The 18728-nt window shown below is 41.6% G+C and overlaps 1 protein-coding gene across 2 annotated transcripts in view; it reads left to right on the top strand.

Annotated features, from left to right (window-relative positions):
* Positions 1–18728, top strand: part of NADSYN1 (NAD synthetase 1) — a 38354-nt gene that overhangs the window by 4556 nt on the left and 15070 nt on the right. For both annotated transcript variants that reach the window (XM_081939720.1, XM_081939721.1), the window contains exons 4-15: positions 193–246; positions 1677–1766; positions 3368–3419; positions 5087–5175; positions 5751–5868; positions 6372–6503; positions 6775–6849; positions 7033–7157; positions 8002–8050; positions 10818–10920; positions 15378–15546; positions 17349–17484. In XM_081939720.1, coding sequence (XP_081795846.1) covers positions 193–246; positions 1677–1766; positions 3368–3419; positions 5087–5175; positions 5751–5868; positions 6372–6503; positions 6775–6849; positions 7033–7157; positions 8002–8050; positions 10818–10920; positions 15378–15546; positions 17349–17484 — 1192 coding nt within the window. The remainder of the gene's footprint in view (positions 1–192; positions 247–1676; positions 1767–3367; positions 3420–5086; positions 5176–5750; positions 5869–6371; positions 6504–6774; positions 6850–7032; positions 7158–8001; positions 8051–10817; positions 10921–15377; positions 15547–17348; positions 17485–18728) is intronic.

Below are 18728 nucleotides of genomic sequence, written 5' to 3'. Positions count from 1 at the left end.
ATGCAAACATATTTTTGAATAATATTTTGATCATCTTAATATGAGATTGTAATTGATATAAACAGAAATGAAAAATATATCATGCAAGTGGTAAGAAACAGAAATTTGAATGCAATCCAAAATCAGTTTACATTCTTGAAAAGAAAGGATCCAAATAAGGAAATATATAACTTAATATCTTTATTTCTATAGGCCTATTATGCACCGGAATGTTCGCTACAACTGTAGAGTAATTTTTCTAAACAAGTAAGTAATTAGAAATACTGTTTTGTAAGCTGCCTAGAGTCACTTAACTGAATGGGCCAGTTGTGAAAATCAATCAATCAAATAAACAAATGCTGTCTGCCATCTTGTCCTGTGATCCCAGATAGTCAAGCTTTGCCTTGAATTGATAATCTGAAGCCTGAGAAAAATTGGGATTGAAATAATGAAGATTTGTATGCACATGCTGAGGTTTTTCCACGTTAAGAGAGGGAGAGAAAGTTGAAATGTGGGAAAGAAGATGGAGAAGAAGATAACTGGAAAAGCAAGATAAATTTAGGCAGCATTGAAAACTGGAGTAAATAATTTCAGCCTATTAGGGACTTGCTTGAGGCTTTGCGTGTTCAATGGAACAAGCTGCTTTTAAAGAAGTTAAAAGACAAGGAGGCAAACTCCAGAGAAGACATGCTATCAACCTACATAACTTTATATGCAGTAGTCCTCCATGAGACAACTCCTGATGAAATAAATGGTTCTGTAGGTACACTATATTGCCAAAAGTATTCGCTCACCCATCCACATAATCAGAAGCAGTTGTGAGCGAATACTTTTGGCAATATAGTGTATCTGGGCCTTTAAAAGTGACAACCAACTTTTTGAATTCCTGGAATTAGCAGACCGGAGTGGGAGAGAGATCTCCACTGGAAAATGGTTCTGTGTCCGTATTCTTAAACTACAGTATGTTGTCCAGAACTGGATGTAACCAGAAGTATGGCTAGAATCATGGTTTCTTGTTATAATTCTATTCACATAGCCTAGAACGGTGATGGCGAACCTAGACCACAGATGACATGCAGAACCCTCCCTGTGGCCACATGAGCCATCGCCCCAGCTGAGCTCTACCATGCATGCGCGTGCGCCTCCCACAGGCCAGCTGATTTTCGGTTCTCTGCTGCCCATGCGTGGGAGTGGGGCACATGCAGGAGATGCATGCATGTGCGGGGTGGGATGGGGGTCACACCTGCATGCACAGGGGTGTGGGGGTTGCATGCACATGCACAGGGGGCAGGGAGGAAGCAGGGGGTGCAGCATGCCTCCCCTGCAGCCCATTTTTGGTCCCAGGAGGCTGCAGAGAGCCTCCTAGGCTCAAAATGGGACACGGGGGGGGGTCGTGTGTGCATGCGGGGGGGGCACTGGGGTCATGTGCATGCGCGGGCACCAGGGGGAGTATGGGGATCATGCGTGCATGCGTAGTGAGATGGGGCACGGGTGGAGGTTGTCGCACACAGATTGCATTATTTTTGGCAGGCGACGACAAAAAGTTTAGCCATCAATGGCCTAGAATTTGTATGTTTGACTCTCAGTGGATTTGGTATTTTTCAAATATGGTAAGGTATTAATAAAAAGCAAGTCTCTTTTTTTTCTTGGTTCCATAGTATATGCTTGTAACAGATTTTCTTTTTATTTTGATGAAGAAAAATTCTTTTGATACGGCCGAAGATAGCATTGGCAAATTCAGGAAACTATCGAGAAATGAGGTGGTTCACTCCTTGGAATAGATTACGGTAACTTCTCTTCCTTATTTGTGCTTTTGTCCAAATGAATCTGAATATTTGGGTTGCCTTTGATGTTTGCCACTGTAAGTCTGTGAGATCCTTCGGGAGACATTGCTATTTTAGAAAATATTTAGGATATTAGCATCCCTGTATTCTGTGTCATTGCTGATATACTTGCTAAACGATGGCAGACCTATAATATTATAATGGCTTTGCAAGACACTGTAGATTCTAATTGTCTTAACTTGCATAGAATAATGTAAGCAAACACATTATTCTATACGAACAATGATCATTGGATAAAACTGAGAACTGGTTGTGCTTGTGGCATTATAGGAGCTTTTCTTCAGCCTTTTTCCAACAACATCTCTGAGTATACCAGTATGTGTTCATCCATCTCACTCATTTTTGATGGCTCTTATTGGTTAGCTGCCCATGGTGTCCTCATAGTAACTGATCCCCTCCTTCAGAGCAACCTTCCTGACTGGTAATAGAGTCGTACCACTCAGGCCACACTTTTTGCATAGAGCTTATTTGCCATGTGGGGATATTTCACTATGGTGCTGAAGGGGCCTGTCAGCTGCACTGTAGGATGGTAATGTTGTCCACAAATGGCCTATAGTAAGCTGTGTATGATCTATGGGCAGCACTTATCATCCACTGAGAAAAAAAGGTACATTTTGCAGATGATGTAGTACTGAACTCAAAAGACATGTTCTACATCCAATGTTCCCTCTAATTTTTTTTCAGTGTGTGCAGAAAAGTATAGTGTTTGAGCCGTTTTAGTCATAATTGCCATCAGAGCAGATGTTGGGGAGGGGGCAAGGAGGAAAAGGTCCCCTCCCTCACCCTCAGACCCCCAGGAAGGAAGGAAGGGAAGGGAGGGGGAGGGAAAAGAAAGGAAATGGGAAAGAAGAAAAGGAAAGGATGAAGAAGGGAGGGAAAGAGAAGGGAAGGGAAAAGAAAAAAAAGAAGGGAAAAGGAAATAAGGAAAGGAAAAGAGAAAGAAAAGGAAATGGGAAAGAAGAAAGGAAAGGATGAAGAAGGGAGGGAAAGGGAAGTGAGGGAAAAGAAAAAAAGGGAAAAGGAAATAAGGAAAGGAAAAGACAGGAAAGGAGAAAGGAAAAGGAAAGGAAGATAGAAGAAAGACAGAAAGGGAAAGGAAAGAGTGGAATGGATTGGTACTGCTCAAAAATCAAGTCTCAAGATCCTGTGGACACCTTTGGCTCAGGAAGTCCAACTCCATGCTGCTTCCCTCTCTCTGCAAAGCGAAGGGATCGCTGCTGAGCCCAGAACACAGCTTAGAGGGAACATTGTCTACATCCCCAAATTCCATCTGTCATTTTGTGCATGCACAGTGCAACAGAAATAAGGCCCAAACTGCAGAGATGGAAAAACCTTTATGATCTTACAGGATTTGATCTTACAGGATTTAATCAAGATATCCCAGTCAAGGCAATAATACTGCAGGTAAAAGAGTCACCTGTGCAAAAACTGACCAGTACTGTACTTAAGGCTTACAGGGAAGCTGCATGTGGCACAGATACAATGAAGGTTCTTCCCTCCCTCCCTCCCCCCCCCCCTCTCTGATTTTGTTTTTCCTTTGCTAGGCATGTAGAAGAATATTTTCTTCCAAGAATGATCCAAGAGATTACAACTCAGGTAATATTCTTTTCTTCTGGATTCAAGAACATTGTAGTTTTCTGAAAGACCAGGTAAAATGACTGAAATGAAGTTCAAGTCTTTCCTCTCTGGGAATTCTTGGAGTTGTAGGCTAAGTACTTGGGGAGACACCAAGTTAGATGATGATTTTCTTAACCTCTTCAGAATTGCAATTGTATAACCAATAACTTTTGATGTTGCTTCATTTCTCTTAACTTTAGAGATATGATGAAATCAAAAATAGTTCATTAAACTAGTTACTTGCTGATACCTGTGAAATAGAGAGCATCTCATTTAAAGCAAAAGGTAAATAAAATAAACTTTGGGCTGCTTATTTTTTTCCTAAATTCTCCTAAAAGTGATAGATCTTTTATCAGCAAGATACAAAAAATCGTAGAGTGCATATGCCTGATTTGAAAAATACAGGCTTTATCTAAAAAGTCAGTTTACCTTATGTTTATTAATACTTAATAAAGTAAGCTTTAAATGTTTAACTTTGCTTAATAGCATAAAGAAGTACTGTATTATCCACAATTTCCAAATATTTTGTACCTGAAGCTTCAGGTTCCTGAAGTTCTAATGGTGCTTTTTCCAAAATGCAACTGGACTTCCTTGATTTTTTTTTTCCTTTGTACTTCTCCTCCAAAAAGCTGCTTCAATTCATAGACATATACCTTGTAGATGATATATTTTTAATTCAGCTAAACTCTGGTTTCATAAAACAGGATAATAAGGACAGTCAACCTGTTGCTTACAGAATGAATGCAGTTGCAGAATATCTTTTTTTGCATCCCTTAAAACTCATGCTGCTGAAATTCAACAATGAACAGCAGCAGATTCTTGGTGCATACATATGCTGGTCTATGGACCGTAATAAAATTTGGATTGGATTGAATTAGATGCATACAAAATAGAAAACTTTAACATATGAAAATAATAGCAAGACAAAAGTTCATTCTTACTCGGGGCTCCCTTTGAAGGCTACTTGGAAACGTCACTTGATATAACAAGTAACAGCCAACTTGCTAACAGATGAGAGCCACTTTAGGAGGATGAAGCCTGCAGCAGTCCATTGGCTGTTGACATGTTTCCAAGTACTATTCAAAGTTCTAATTATACACCCTATGCGGCATGAAGCCATCTTTTCCATGGGTTTGATTAGAATGTACCCATTATAAGAATTAGCTTGGAGGTAGATCCCTTGGGAGTCTGAGAAAAGTGTGGAAATGTGCTGTATCAGTGGCAGCTCTTTCCCTTTAGAAGACCTTATTCCATGAGAATCAGATGACCTTCATACTTTTGACAACCTGATGGGGTGAAGACCATATTTTTGATCAAGAATTGGAGCTGAAAGTATTGTGGGTGTTTTTAAAAACTGATTTTCATTATTTTTAGGTTTTATGATTTTAGAAGCTGCTCAGAATCTTGGCTAAAATACTTGCAACCAAGTATTTCATTTTTCCTTCCCCTTTGCCCAACATCATTTCAATTATTGCCCGAGTGTTTTTGACTGACAGGCTATTTTCCTTCCATTTAGATATTGAGTACACATCCATGTCTTAATCACACTTAGGGCAAATATCTTTCTTTTTATTGATCCTATTTTTAGTTATGGATTCCTTTTATGTCATCTCTGATAGTCTATCCCCATTTTTTCTTTATCTTAGGAAAGCGTTCCATTTGGTGATGCCGTATTAGCAACTTTGGATACTTGCATAGGGACTGAAATCTGTGAAGAACTATGGATACCAACCAGGTAAAAGAGATACGCTTTAGTCTTCTGTATACCTTATTTAGAAGTGTTAACTGCACTAATTTCTGTACATAAATTTAAATCATGATTTAAATCACTAGTAAGGCTTAATTTAAATCAATTTGATTTAAATCATAATTTTTAAAGAGCGACTGTCATCTCTGTTCCGCAGCGGCTCTTCCTCTGAACCGCTATTGACTCACCGTCAGTCCCAATATTGCAGAATATAGAGCCTCATGCTACATAACTAAGCTCCATTCCATGCTGCATAAACTAAATTATTAATGTATCTTAAATAGAAAACTATCTTTAGATATATTTTTACTCCAAAAGCATTTTATTAAAATAAATTTGATAAAAATAAAAAAAAACTCAATTTAAATTTTTAAAAATCCAAATTTTTTTATTTATTATTTAAAAAGCATCGATTTTTATCCCCCCTGCTGCTTGGTTAGTTGCTTACAAATTCCATTAACTGCTCAGTTCTTTTACTCTTTTGTGGTGTATCATAATAGTAAAATGAATCTTTTGGATAGCATGGAAACAAGCTATTTACTTGCTTGCTATTTATTTTATAGCCCTCACATTGAAATGGGAATTGATGGTGTGGAAATCTTCACAAATTCCTCTGCAAGTCACCATGTATTAAGAAAAGCAGACACTCGAGTGGAGTTGGTAAATTCTGCAACAGCAAAGGTATGTTCCTGGCATATTTTTGCATTATATGTGATAATTCTTTAAATTATTTTTTGTCTCAAGGAAAGTGCCATCTCAGTCCTTGTTGCCACCTGAGGCTCTCATGATGATGGAAACAAGACACTGTGGCATTTATCTGTTCCAGTACATCTTCTCCTTATACCTTCTTACAGTACTGTCACCAGAAATCATCTCTATGTAGAAAAATAACTGGTTGCAGTTGCAGATTTGCATTGTACATATTAAAGGATTCCAAATCTTAAAAGAAGAGTCAGGATTGTTCTGACATCATAAAATGCATTTTTGGCACATACTGGCTTGCTTTCACATCAAAGTCAACATGACTATGTCCCCGGATAGCCATATTGCTTCAGCAATGGCCCAAATAGTGATGCTTAATGCTATCCTAAATAAGATTGCCAAATGGTTCCTCTGCTGTTTAAATGTACAGTAAAAGGTTGTTGTAATTAGCAACACGTGCATTTATATCCATCTTTTTCCAGAATGGAGGAATCTACGTCTTGGCAAACCAGAAAGGCTGTGATGGTGATCGCTTGTACTATGATGGATGTGCCATGATATCTATGAATGGTGCTACAGTTGCTCAAGGACGTCAGTTTTCACTGGATGACATAGTAATGCTCTAGCAGGGGGTGCAGTGCTTGATAATGTTGGTTAATATACATTGCAGGATTCAATGAATACTCCTATCTGTGAGGGTTGGTACATAACAGGAATTTATCAATAAGCTAAATAATAAGATTAAATAAGCTCAAAGTGCTTCTGTGCCTCCAATATAAACTATATAACTAGTTAACTACAATTTTACTATAGACCTCTAGTGAAAAATGGTTTTGAAAATGTTTTACTTGGAAGGATATTAATTTCTCTGTCATATTTTTTTAGGAAGTCCTCGTTGCCACTTTGGATTTAGAAGATGTCAGAAGTTATAGAGCAGAAATATCCTCCCGAAACTTAGCAGTAAGAATTTCTTGCTTGCGCTTTCATTTATAAATAAATGAATAAGTTTAACAATGTGCGTCAGGAATAACACACATTTACAAGCAATGGGCATGAAGCAGAATTGTCAGATACATTGCTTTTACTGAAAAACATTATATCGTCTATGTAGTGTGACTTTATTTTTCTTTTCTGATTGACCAGGCGAGCAAAGTGACTCCTTATCCTAGAATAAAAGTAAACTTTGCATTGTCAAATTCCGATGATATATGCACACCTACAAATGAACCTATCAGATGGAAGTATCATAGTCCTGAGGAAGAGATCAGGTAGGCAAAATGGTTAATGTATGACTTTACCTGCAGCAAGGATATGTGGCTGGAAGCTATGGGGGGGGGGGACACACACATAGCAGAGGGACATGGCAGCATGTACTCAGAATTGATAGAGGATTCGGTTGGTTAGGTATAATTCCTATAGATTTTAGTCACTCTGCTTCATTCTCTTTAATTTAACTCTGCTTTTCTGAGTGGAGCATGGCCATTCTCCACTCAGTATCAAGGATGCAGATGTAGAGGGAGTCAACAGTATTAAGTATCTGGGAGTGCAGATAACTAACAATCTGAACTGGTGGTCCATTGTTAGCCGTGACCCACTAGTGAGGGGACCGTGAGGGGTTCACAGCTGGGCCGTGGAAACCGCTGGCAAGCATGCACACATACACATGCATCCTCACTTGGGCGAGCAATGAGCAAATGCATGCACACACACACACTCCATTTGTGTGCGCTTGTCAGCCACTTGTGTGAACCATCCCCTCCTCCGCTGGTCTGCAAAGCTGGAATCATTGGGGAATTCTCCCCAATGGTGTCATATGCATCTGGAAATTATCTTTTCTTGAAGGAAGGAATTTTCATTTAGGGTAAGAACCTTCAGCTGCAGTGTGGGCACAAGATCCTGGAATAAAACCTTGGCTCTTTGGAATTTATTCTGAGTAACCCTACATGATTGTGCTATACATAATGGATAATTGTGCACAACATAAATAAAGGAGCATTGCTTTACTATAAAAACATTAATGATGGCAATTAGTGATCCCAGGAAGTTAAATGACATGATTTTGTGAGAGAGTGCTTTTTATATCTGTTTTAAAATATGTCTGCTGTATTTCAGCCTAGGTCCAGCATGCTGGCTTTGGGACTACTTAAGGTGTAGTAAACAGGTAAAGATTTTAATTTTTTTATTGACCCAAATTCTAAGCAATGGTAAAATCTTTATGAAGATTAAGATAAAGAAGGAAAGGTGTGTGTCCCTCCCTTTCTCTATATGTATGTATAAACTAGAAGCTTGCAATAGCAATTGACCTATATATGCTGCCTTTGGGCTGTTTATGACCTTTGGGGTGTTTATGACCTGCATCATCTTCTGTCATCTAAACTCTTTGATCAGGTTTCAAAGAGTTGAAATGAAACTGAAGATTGTTTCACACAGGAAGAGCTTGGGAATGGGCATTTTGCCATTGATCAAAAACTCTTGCTGCCTGAGCTTCTTCTCTTCTCCTTTTTAATACATCATAATTCCATATTATTATAAAGGGGTATAAAACTGAAGGCTTAGTGCTTAGAAATGGCCTGCGGGGCCGTCCTGGAAACAGCGAAGGACCGGCCTGCAGTGCTTCTCCCAAAGAAAACAGAGATTGGGAGGCTCCATTTTTAGCCACGACGGCCTTCTGCAGCTCTCTGCCAGAGGAAACAGAGCTCGGGGGGAGGGGAGTGATATCAAGCTGGCCACACTTCCCCTGGCCATGCCCCCCTCCCCAGTCTTCCCGAGGTCAGACACAACCCTAATGTGGCCCTCAATGAAATTGAGTTTGACACCCCTGTATTAGAGGGTTTTACACTGAGCAAAAGGATAATGCTTTGGTGGCTTTGCAGCCAAAAACGTTGACATAATATGAAGTAAGTGAATGCAACCTGAGTTGGGATTGTAATGAGTGGTGTCTTGTGTTTTTTAACATTGTCCATCTGCTAATGACTTAAAGCAGGGATCCCACATTTTGAGTCAATAGGCATATTTGGAAATTAAGAGCATGCTATGCATGTGCTCATAAATGGAGGGAACTCCCATTTAGCAGAGTATTTATGAACTATAGACATGAAATGTAGCAAACTCCTTACGACAGAACTCAGCTTATCTTTATGCTTACACTATGCAGATGAACATGCTCCTAATTAGGTGATAGTCAACCTGCCATATTAGTTAAGAAACATGCCTTTGATATCTGTATGAACTCCAGTGTCAAGGTTCCGAAAGGAGAGTCCCGATATGTCACGTAACGACATGAGTTTGACACCCTGTCTTAATGCAAAGCTTTATTGAGTACATCATTTCGGCACACCATGAAAATGGAAACAGTGCTAGAGAATTCCCAGGAAATTCAGTATTATTAAAGTATAGAATCTTCCCTCCCCCCATTAATGCAGGTCACATTGTCCAATTGGGCGTCCAGGTGGTGTTGTGGAAAGTTCTGGTTTCTTATAGCCTGGAATACACATTCCAATATTTCTCTCCCTTCCCCCCACCGGGTGTGTTGGCAATTTGCAAAACAATGAAAATGAAAGCAGTTTGAATGCACTTCGAAGCTTGACATCCAAAGATACCCTGTTTCCCCGAAAATAAGACCTCCCTGGATAATAAGCCCAATCGGGCTTTTGAGCACATGCGCTAAAATAAGCCCTCCTTCGAAAATAAGACCTCTCCGAAAATATTGCATCACAGCAGCCACCATGAGGTGACCACACTCGCCACCTTTGCATTTCAAAAATAATAAGACCTCCCCAAAAATAAGGCCAAGAGCTTATTTGGGGGGTTTTTAGGGAAACACGCTAAATCTTCAAAATAAACTGTGCTGTAGTCTGCTGCTTTTCTCTGAAGTTAGTAGTTTCTAATTGACTTCTTCTCTAATTAAACGAATCTTTATAGCGAGTGGGGGAAGGAAACCTAGTAAGCTCCAAGAGAAGTGTTGGTGTAGCGGTTGCCTCTGCTTAATAAGAAAAACTGCTACAGTTGGTTAACTGCACTATTGCTGCCATAAGTAGGTTTGCAATTTTAGTTGTGCTGATAATATATTTAGCAAGTAAATTTAGTTAGTGTGCACTTGCCAGAACATGCATAATTTATATTTAATGAGGTTATATATCTGTTAAGAGTCATAATTCAGAAAGGCTGATAGGGTGGGAAGGGGAATATAAAAGTATTAAAATACCAATTCTTCCATATTCTTATGTAATGGCTGCCTTTAATTGTCATTGTTAAGAGAGACAGTTCTGAAAAGAGAAGATCCAAATAGTAGATACCAATAATCCTCAACTTACAACAGTTCACTTAGTGACTTTGAAGTTACAACGGCACTAAAAAAGTGACTTATGACCATTTTTCACACTTATGACCTTTCAGCATCTCCATGGTCATGTGTTTTACATTCATGATGGTTGCAGTCTCCCCCGGGTCATGTGATCCCCTTTTGCGACTTTCTGACTAGCAAAGTCAATGAGGAAGCCAGCTTCACTTAACAGCGATGTTTCTAATTTAACAACTGCTGTGATTCACTTAACAAATGTTCCAAAAAAAGTTGCAAAATGGGGCAAAACTCACTTAACAAATTTCTCACTTAACATCATAAATTTTGGACTCAATTTTGGTCGTAAGTTGAGGACTACCTGTAGTCTCAGCCAAACTAATATAATATATATTCTTGTGTTACCTTTACAGCTGCAGGATTTTAGACAATATTTTCTACATCTGTTTCCAAATTGTAAATTAACCTTCATTTTTGATGTTAATAATTACGGACCATTCATGGATAATTATAACTAGAAATAAATAATGTTGAACTATAAAATTAATAGTTTGAAGATACAACTTCTGAAAAGTTGCATGCATGGTTCCCAACAATGTTCTAATTTGGTTTCCTTATTGTGATTGTTAAGGGAGGATTTTTCTTGCCACTTAGTGGCGGTGTGGACAGTTCATCTGCAGCCTGCATTGTCTACTCCATGTGTCTTCAGATTTGTTACGCAGTAAAAAATGGAAGTAAGTGCATTTTAGCAGTTTGGGTTACCAAAGGTTAGTTGTATTTGTATCAGTTTTCATATTTCTTGGAAACCCTTTCTATGTTTAATTTGTTCATTGATTATATGAACTTTTTAAAAATTGAATTACACCATTGGCCCCTCGGGCTCCATCGTTTTTTGCATTATTTGACATTAACCTTTTTAGCAAATGTACAAATTAAACTGAATCTTTTGCCCTTAACCATCAATCTAGAGCAGCAATGGCAAACCTTTTTTGGCTCGTGTGCCAAAAGCTGGGGGGAGCGCAGGGGGGTTGTGCGTGGGCGTGCTCAACCCCCAGCGCGCATGCACGCATGACAGGCACAACCCCCCATTTTTTGCATGCTTTTTTCGCCCTCCCCAGGCTCCAGAGGCTTTATAGGCGCCTGGGGAGGGCCAGAAGAGCCCCATGCGCTCCCAGAGGCTTCAGGAGCTTTCCTGAAGCCTCCGGAGTGCAAAAAACCAGCCCTAAGGGCAAATCGGAAGTTCTGGAATGGACTTCCAGTTTGCTCGTAGGGCCGATTTAAACCCTCCAGAGCCTTCAGGGAAGCCTCTGGAAAGCCCCTGAAGGCTCCTGAGGGCTTAAACCGGCTCTGTTAGCAAACCAGAAGTGACTTGGACATGATGCAATTGCTTTAAGAAGTTGCCAACAGATGTTACAGAAGTATATTTCCACCATATACTTCAAAGCATTCTACTTTTCCTTGTCAAATCCAAAGCACAGCCAAAGCTTAACTATAATTACATTTATAATTATAATAAATTGTAATTATAATTTCCTAATATTGAAACATATGTTAAATGCTCAGCGAATTGCTCGGGGATACACTATAGATCAGGGATGGCGAACCCATTTCACCTCCCGAAAGAACCTCGGGAGAGATGTGCAAACGGCTGCGAGGCTCCCGAGGAGGAGGCTGGACATAGGGGGTGGTGGTGGCACCAGCTGCTGCTGCTTCTGCTACTCCCAGTAACACAGGCTTCTTGGAGAGCATTAAGTTGCAGGTGCAGTGGCGCACCGATTCCAGCAGCTGCGTTTTTCCTTGAAATTTGCTGTCTCAGCAGTTGGGCTTTCTCCTGGCGCCCCTTCCCACCTGGGAAACGCTCCAGGACAGCCCCGCCACCCTGGCCAGGCACTGGGTCGGTCAGTAGCCCACGTACCGCCACCATGTGACCTTTATAAATGGAAATTAACCAACTTTTTTTAAACTTTCCTTTTTAAATTCTCATTGAAAGTTTAAAAGAAGACGGTTAATTTCTATTTATAAATTGGTGGCGGGCTGGGAAAACATCCCTGGGAGCTGAGCGGGCCGAGTGTGGCTTTGGAGGCTGAAAGGGAAGCTGTGCCTTCCGCCAGGCGCCCCCTACCTTCTTGCCGGATTTTGGGAGCTTCCAAATTCCCGCTCACCCGCCTCGGCCGCCCTAGGTAGGGAGAATATGTCTGAGGGCGCTTCACCTCACTATGATCCAAGGAAAGTTGTTGCCTTTCTGGTCTCGTCTGAAGAAGTCCGTCTCCCTCCCCCCCTTCCTTCTCTTTGAGAAGTGTTTGCAAAGTCCCGGTTTTGCAAGGTGCTTTTCAAAGAGAAGGAAGCGCGGGCTTCTTCCAACAGCTGAGTCCTCTCTTCCGACAAAGGAAGTCAGTGGGCGGGACAAGCATGGTGCGGACAGGCGGTGCAAGAGAGCGGCGACTGGGTGGGTGGGGGGAGCGAGCGGGGGCAGGCCATGGGAGGGACCGTTCCAGTTCTGGAGGAACGGGTCCGCAAATGCACGCCCGATTTCTTGCACCGGTACGCACGTACCGGACCATATCCCCTGAAACCCGCCTCTCTCTCTCTCTCACACACACACACACACACATATGTATGTCTGTGTGTATACACACCCACACCCACACACCTTTTGAGACTCATAGGCAGACATAAATACAATAGCCTTCTTCATGTTTGTCACTTATTACTGGTTGCTGATAGAGCCATGATGGTGAACCTATGGCACGCTTGTCACAGGTGGCACGCGGAGCCATTTGTTAGGGCAAGCGAGGCATTGCCCTGTCAGCTACAGTGCACATGGACGCACTGGCCAGCTGGCTTCAGCCTTTATTTTTTGGCTATTTTTCGCTCTCCGGAGGCTTCTCTGAAGCCTCTGGAGGGAGAAAAACAACCCAATGCGCAAACCGGAAGTTCGGGAACAGACTTCCATTTGCGTGTTGGGCCATTTTTCTCCCTCTGGAGGGTGAAAAATGGCCCCAAGGGCAAGGCAAAAGTCCATTCCCAAACTTCCGGGTTGCCCGTAGGGCCATTTTTCACCCTCCAGAGGCTTCAGAGAATCCTCCTGAGGGCCTCGGCGGGGGAGGGGGGGCAAGGGAGGCCGTTTCCATCCTCCCCAGTCTCCTAGAAAGTCTCTGGAGCCTGTGGAGGCGAAAAACGGGTCCATAATGCGGCAAATGAGGGGGGGGGGTCATACACGCCTGCCTTTTGGCACGCGATGGGAAAAAGATTAGCCATCACTGTGATAGAGCATGCAATATTAGCATGTCTTATATATTAACTATCTGTTTTGTGAAGAATGTTTTTATTGACTCCTTATTTCCCTACATCTGACGCAGTGGTGGGTTTCAAATTTTTTGGGAACCTACTCTGTGGGTGTGGCCTCCTTTGTGGGAGTGGCTTGCCAGCCATGTGATCGGGTGGGAGTGGCCAAAACAATGTCACTGAATTCAGCTGGAATTGTGTTTGCACAACAGTGGAAAAACAGAGATATGAAAATGAATAAATATTACAATGTGCAGGAATAAATAAATTGACAATTAAAAGCAAGAAGGCTTTGAATACTTTTTCACGTGGGATTTGTTTTAGCAATTGCTAACTAACAGAAACAGAAATTAGAAATCCAAAAGTCTGAAAGAAAACACCAATTATGTAAGGAAACGTCCCTAAAATGTGTAAGGAAATATTACTAGATCATTATTAATGCGTAGATAACTGCGGGACATTACACACCCACACCCACACAAACTATGACAGTGCCAGGAAAACACCAAAAAATAAGAATTCCCCCCCCCCCACAAAAGACTGCAAATGAAACCAGTTCTTTTTCCTAACCCTAAGGACAGGAAAGACAAAGCCACTGGAATAAAAACCATCAAGGCATTGTGGAAAATTATAAAGGACAGTGCCAGGAAGGTCACAGAACCATCAACCATCTCAGAATTACATAAAGGGTGAAACACACAAAATCTGGCAAAGCGAAGGCTCACCGCCCGCGCGGCCCATGACGCCCGGCGCTTCAGCGAGGGAAGGCCCGGAGGGCTTTCCTCACGGAGGCTCGCTGCCCGCGCGGCCCACGCCAGCCCGGCGCTTCAGCGAGGGAAGGCCTGGAGGCCTTTCCTTGCGGAGGCTCGCCATCCGCCGCCCGCACGGCCCACGCCAGCCCGGCGCTTCAGTGAGGGAAGGCCTGGAGGCCTTTTCTCACAGAGGCTCACCGCTCACAGCCCACGCCAGCCCGGCGCTTCAGCGAGGGAAGGCCCGGAGGCCTCCCCTCGGCGAAGCTAGCCTCCCGCCGTCCCCCTCGCGCTTAGTTGCTTTCCTGAGGGAAGCAGCAAGGTCCTGGAACGCGAAGGGAAGGGAATTTTGAAATGGAGGGCCCGCTTTTAATCGGGTCGTCTCCAGCCCGCTCACTGATTGGCTGGACTCCAGGCAATCATTGAGCGGCAGGCTGGGCTAGCTAATTAAGTACGGACGGGCGAGGGAGCGAGCGAGCGAGCTGCATTGGGACGGCAAGGGCGATCGAGCGACAGGGCCGGTGCCAGTTCCCAGAAGTTACTTCCGGGTCCGTTAACTCCCGGGTTCCGTCACGAACCGGATCGCACGATCCGGTGCGAACCGGCAGGAACCCACCACTGATCTGACGACTTCTTTTTATGTTTGTAAGGCTAATTTCATGTCCGTAATATGCTATACTCTATAACTATAGATTAACTACCTTTTATAAAAACATTTTTAAAAATTCAGCCAAGGCTAAATTTTCTAGTCCAGTTGATTTTAGTCAGATTGCAATGCGTGTTCCTATCTCCCATATGGATCAGGATATTTAAAAGCAAGGGAGTACAGGTAGCCCTCAACTTTCAAACATTTTTTTAGGGACCGTTTGAAGTTACAGTGGCATTGGGGGAAAAACAACTTATGACCATTTTTCACATTTAACAAATGTTGCTTTCTTCTGACACAACATGATTAAGTTACTTGTTTAGAATAGAAGTAAATGTATATGTGTGTTGATCTGTAAACTTAAACAGATTTAAATTAAAGAGTTTTATTTAATACAGGGTTTTATTTTATGAATTGAAATAAATGGTTTTCAATTTTGTGTTCTAAATGCAAATGTGAAAAAATGTTTTGTTTACACTCCTCTTTTTCCTACACCCTTGTTTTTTTTCAGATCAGACAGTTTTGGATGACGTTCGCAGAATTGTAAATGATGAAATGTATATACCAAAGGAAGCCCAGGAGCTGTGTGGCCGTCTTTTAACAACTTGCTACATGGCTAGTGAGAATTCTTCTCAGGATACGTACGACAGAGCCAAGTCTTTGGCTGAAGAAATAGGCAGGTATAAAATTTAACATTGAATAGTTAAACTATATTGTATATATTATATAGTTAAATTATATAAAAGTGCATTCCAGCCCCAATCTAGTGTAATAATGGTAGTAAAAATCCTTGAATGCAAAGTTACACTTCTATTGAGTAATAAAATGTATCAGCGGTCACCACGAACAATATTTGAAAGAGAAGGGAACGTGGCTTAAAAGTGTTAGTCTGCATTTCAGTTTTGGTGTAGGCTTTCTTATGACTTAAAACATTTCCCTCATTAACCAATTCCATCCCCCCCCCCCCCCCCTTGGTGCATAAACAGTGCTTTTCAACATGCACTTGTTTAAAAAAGAAAAAGGTCTTCCCGAATGACAGATTTTCCATACAAGAGGAGATGGAAAAGCATTTTTGCGTATTCATATAAATACATTATCATTCCATTTTACTGTCACAAAAACTGTGGCAGAAAAAAAGTTTTGGCATGTATGCTGGACGTGGGTAGGTATACTGATGACAGGATATCTTTAGGCTCTTTGGATTAAAAATTGAGGACTCTGGGTGACATGTTCTTTCACAACATCCAGTTTTTTTTTTTTTTTTGAAAAGGTCTTTTGAACAAACCCAACTACTGAACTTTTAGTCCATTCCACCTGCTCTTTTGTTCATGACCTAAATCAGGGGTGTCAAACTCGGTTTCATTGAGGGCAGCATTAGGGTTGTGTTTGACATTGAGGGGCTGGGATGGGCATGGCCAGCTCGATGTCACTCATGTTGCGGGCACCTGTGGCGGCCTGAGGGCTAGTGATAGCTCTGCTATGATAGCCTTCTGCAAACCCTTTGCCAGTGAAAACGGAGCTCCATTTTCACTGGCAGAGGCACCACGGACTGATCCTTCACTTTTTCCAGGTTAGCCCCGTGGGCCAGATCTAAGTGCCCCACAGGCTTGATCTGGCCCGCAGGCCTTGAGTTTGACACCCCTGGCCTAAATTTAAGGTGAGGTCTCGAAATGACACCCTATGAAATGTTGCTTATCACATTTGAAGTAGAAGGGTTTTTTTACAGATCAGAGCAACAATCCATCTAATCAAAACTGTTCTGAATTACTACTCTCCTCATTCCTACTAATAAAATATTATTATTTTTTGCTATAGAGAAATCTTTTTCACCTTTGTGCACACATTCTCACGGACACATTTTCTATTTTACAGAAAAAAATGCAGTTGGCCAGCACTTGCCTAACTAGAGTTAGTATTAGCTTTAAAAGCTGAGAGCCATGTTAGTGAAGTGAAACTCTTAAAAATGTTTTAATCGTGTGCGTGACTTAAAGTCAGCTTTTTGATTAACAACTACTTGGACAAGTCCCTGAAGTTTTCTTGGCAAGTGCTTTGCCATGGCCTCCTTTTCGCCAAGGTTATCCAGCTGGCATTGTGTCTAATGCATAATGCTTAATGGCAATAGCATTTAGGCTTATATGCCGCCCCTTAGCACTTTACAGGACTTTCTGGGCAGTTTACAATGTTGAAGCATTATTTGCATATTGCCCCCAATAATCTAGGTCCTCATTTTACTGATCATGTAAGGATGGAAGGCTGAATCAACTTTGAGTCATGTCAGGATCGAACTGCAGGTTGTGGGCAGAGCTTGCCTGCAATACCACACTTTAACCACTGTGCCACCCAAAGAATTGCATAATGCTTAAACAGGAAAGCATGATTGAGTTTCAAATTATATCTTTTCTTTATTAACCTGTTGTGCATGCTTTATTTGTTATTAGTGCTAGTTTAGACACAATTACATAGGCAGAATTTCTTTCCCCAGCTATCATATCAACGTAAATATAGATGGTGCAGTAAAAGCCATTTGGGGGATTTTCAGTACAGTGATGGGACGATCTCCTCAGTATCAAGTGCATGGAGGAAGTACGAGAGAAAATCTGGCTCTACAGAATCTTCAGGTAATATAATAAAGAAGAATATTTGTAGTTCAGAGTTGAAATGAGGGGTGCTTGGTGCTCTATGAGCTGAGTTGTTTTCTTGTAGACATTTCATTACCCATCCTTAACATCATATGTGCTAGAAGGGAATTGGGTTTGCTCTCAATTTATTTTACAGTGTCTTTCCTTGTCAGTATTAATGAGGTTGACTTAGAGCAGGGGTGTCAAACTGGAGACCTGCGTACAGGCCACACCCACCTCAGCTTCACAAAGGCAAAAAAGATCGCAATACATCACGTGACATCAACCTTATGCGGTGAGTTTGACACCTACATCTTAGAAGTTCTTTGGTTGGACTATTTACTGTTGGCTTGTTTGACAGTTTCGTGATTAAAGTATTGCTTATTTGATTATTCGTCTGATGTTAAAGTTGCGTGGATAGTTATAAAAAAGTGCCGGAATACTACACTAACCCTAACCCAATACAACAACGCCAAAACAACCCCTAAAAAGGATAATACTACCATACGTCAAGAACATCTCAGAAACCACTAACAGACTGCTATAATCATATGGAATCAGCGTAGCACGCAAGCCAACTAAAGCCCTTCAAAACATTCTAAGCTGGTGATGGCGAATCTATGACATACGTGCCACAGGTGGCACACTGTGCCATTTTTAGAGCACGTGAGGCTTTGCTCTGTCAGCTCCAGCAAGCATGTGCACGCTGACCAGCTGACTTCGGCCTTCTTTTGAGACCATCACTAGACACATAAAACAAACAATATGTCTATAAACTGTGCAAGTGATAATCAACAAGCAAAAGGGAAACAAAAAGATCTAAGCATCTCTCTACCAGCAATTCAGTGCCCAAATTAATTCCAAAAATTAACATCAGACCAACAATCAAGAAAACACAATGTCCCAATCGTGAAACAGCCAAACAAGCCAACAGTAAAGGCCCACCCAAAGAACCTTTAAGATCACTCCTGCCTACACTAGGCAAGCCACTAGAATATAAATTGAGAACAAAACCCACTGCTTACTAGAATTGATGATGTTACCTAGTTTGGGTAATGAAATGTCTGCAAGAAAACAACCAAGCTCAGAGAGCACCAAGAACCCCTTGGAATAATAAAGATCCTAGTCACGCAATGCGCGGTGGCGGTGATGTGTTGTGGTGATCCCGGCAGCCTGGATCGGGTCTAAAACAGATTGTGCAGAGGCCAAAACACAACACACGGAGGCCAAAAAGCACGGAGGCG

This window comes from Natrix helvetica (assembly GCF_964273705.1).
Source record: "Natrix helvetica genome assembly, chromosome: 1".
NCBI lineage: Eukaryota > Metazoa > Chordata > Lepidosauria > Squamata > Natricidae > Natrix > Natrix helvetica.
This window is presented reverse-complemented; position numbering and strand designations above follow the sequence as displayed.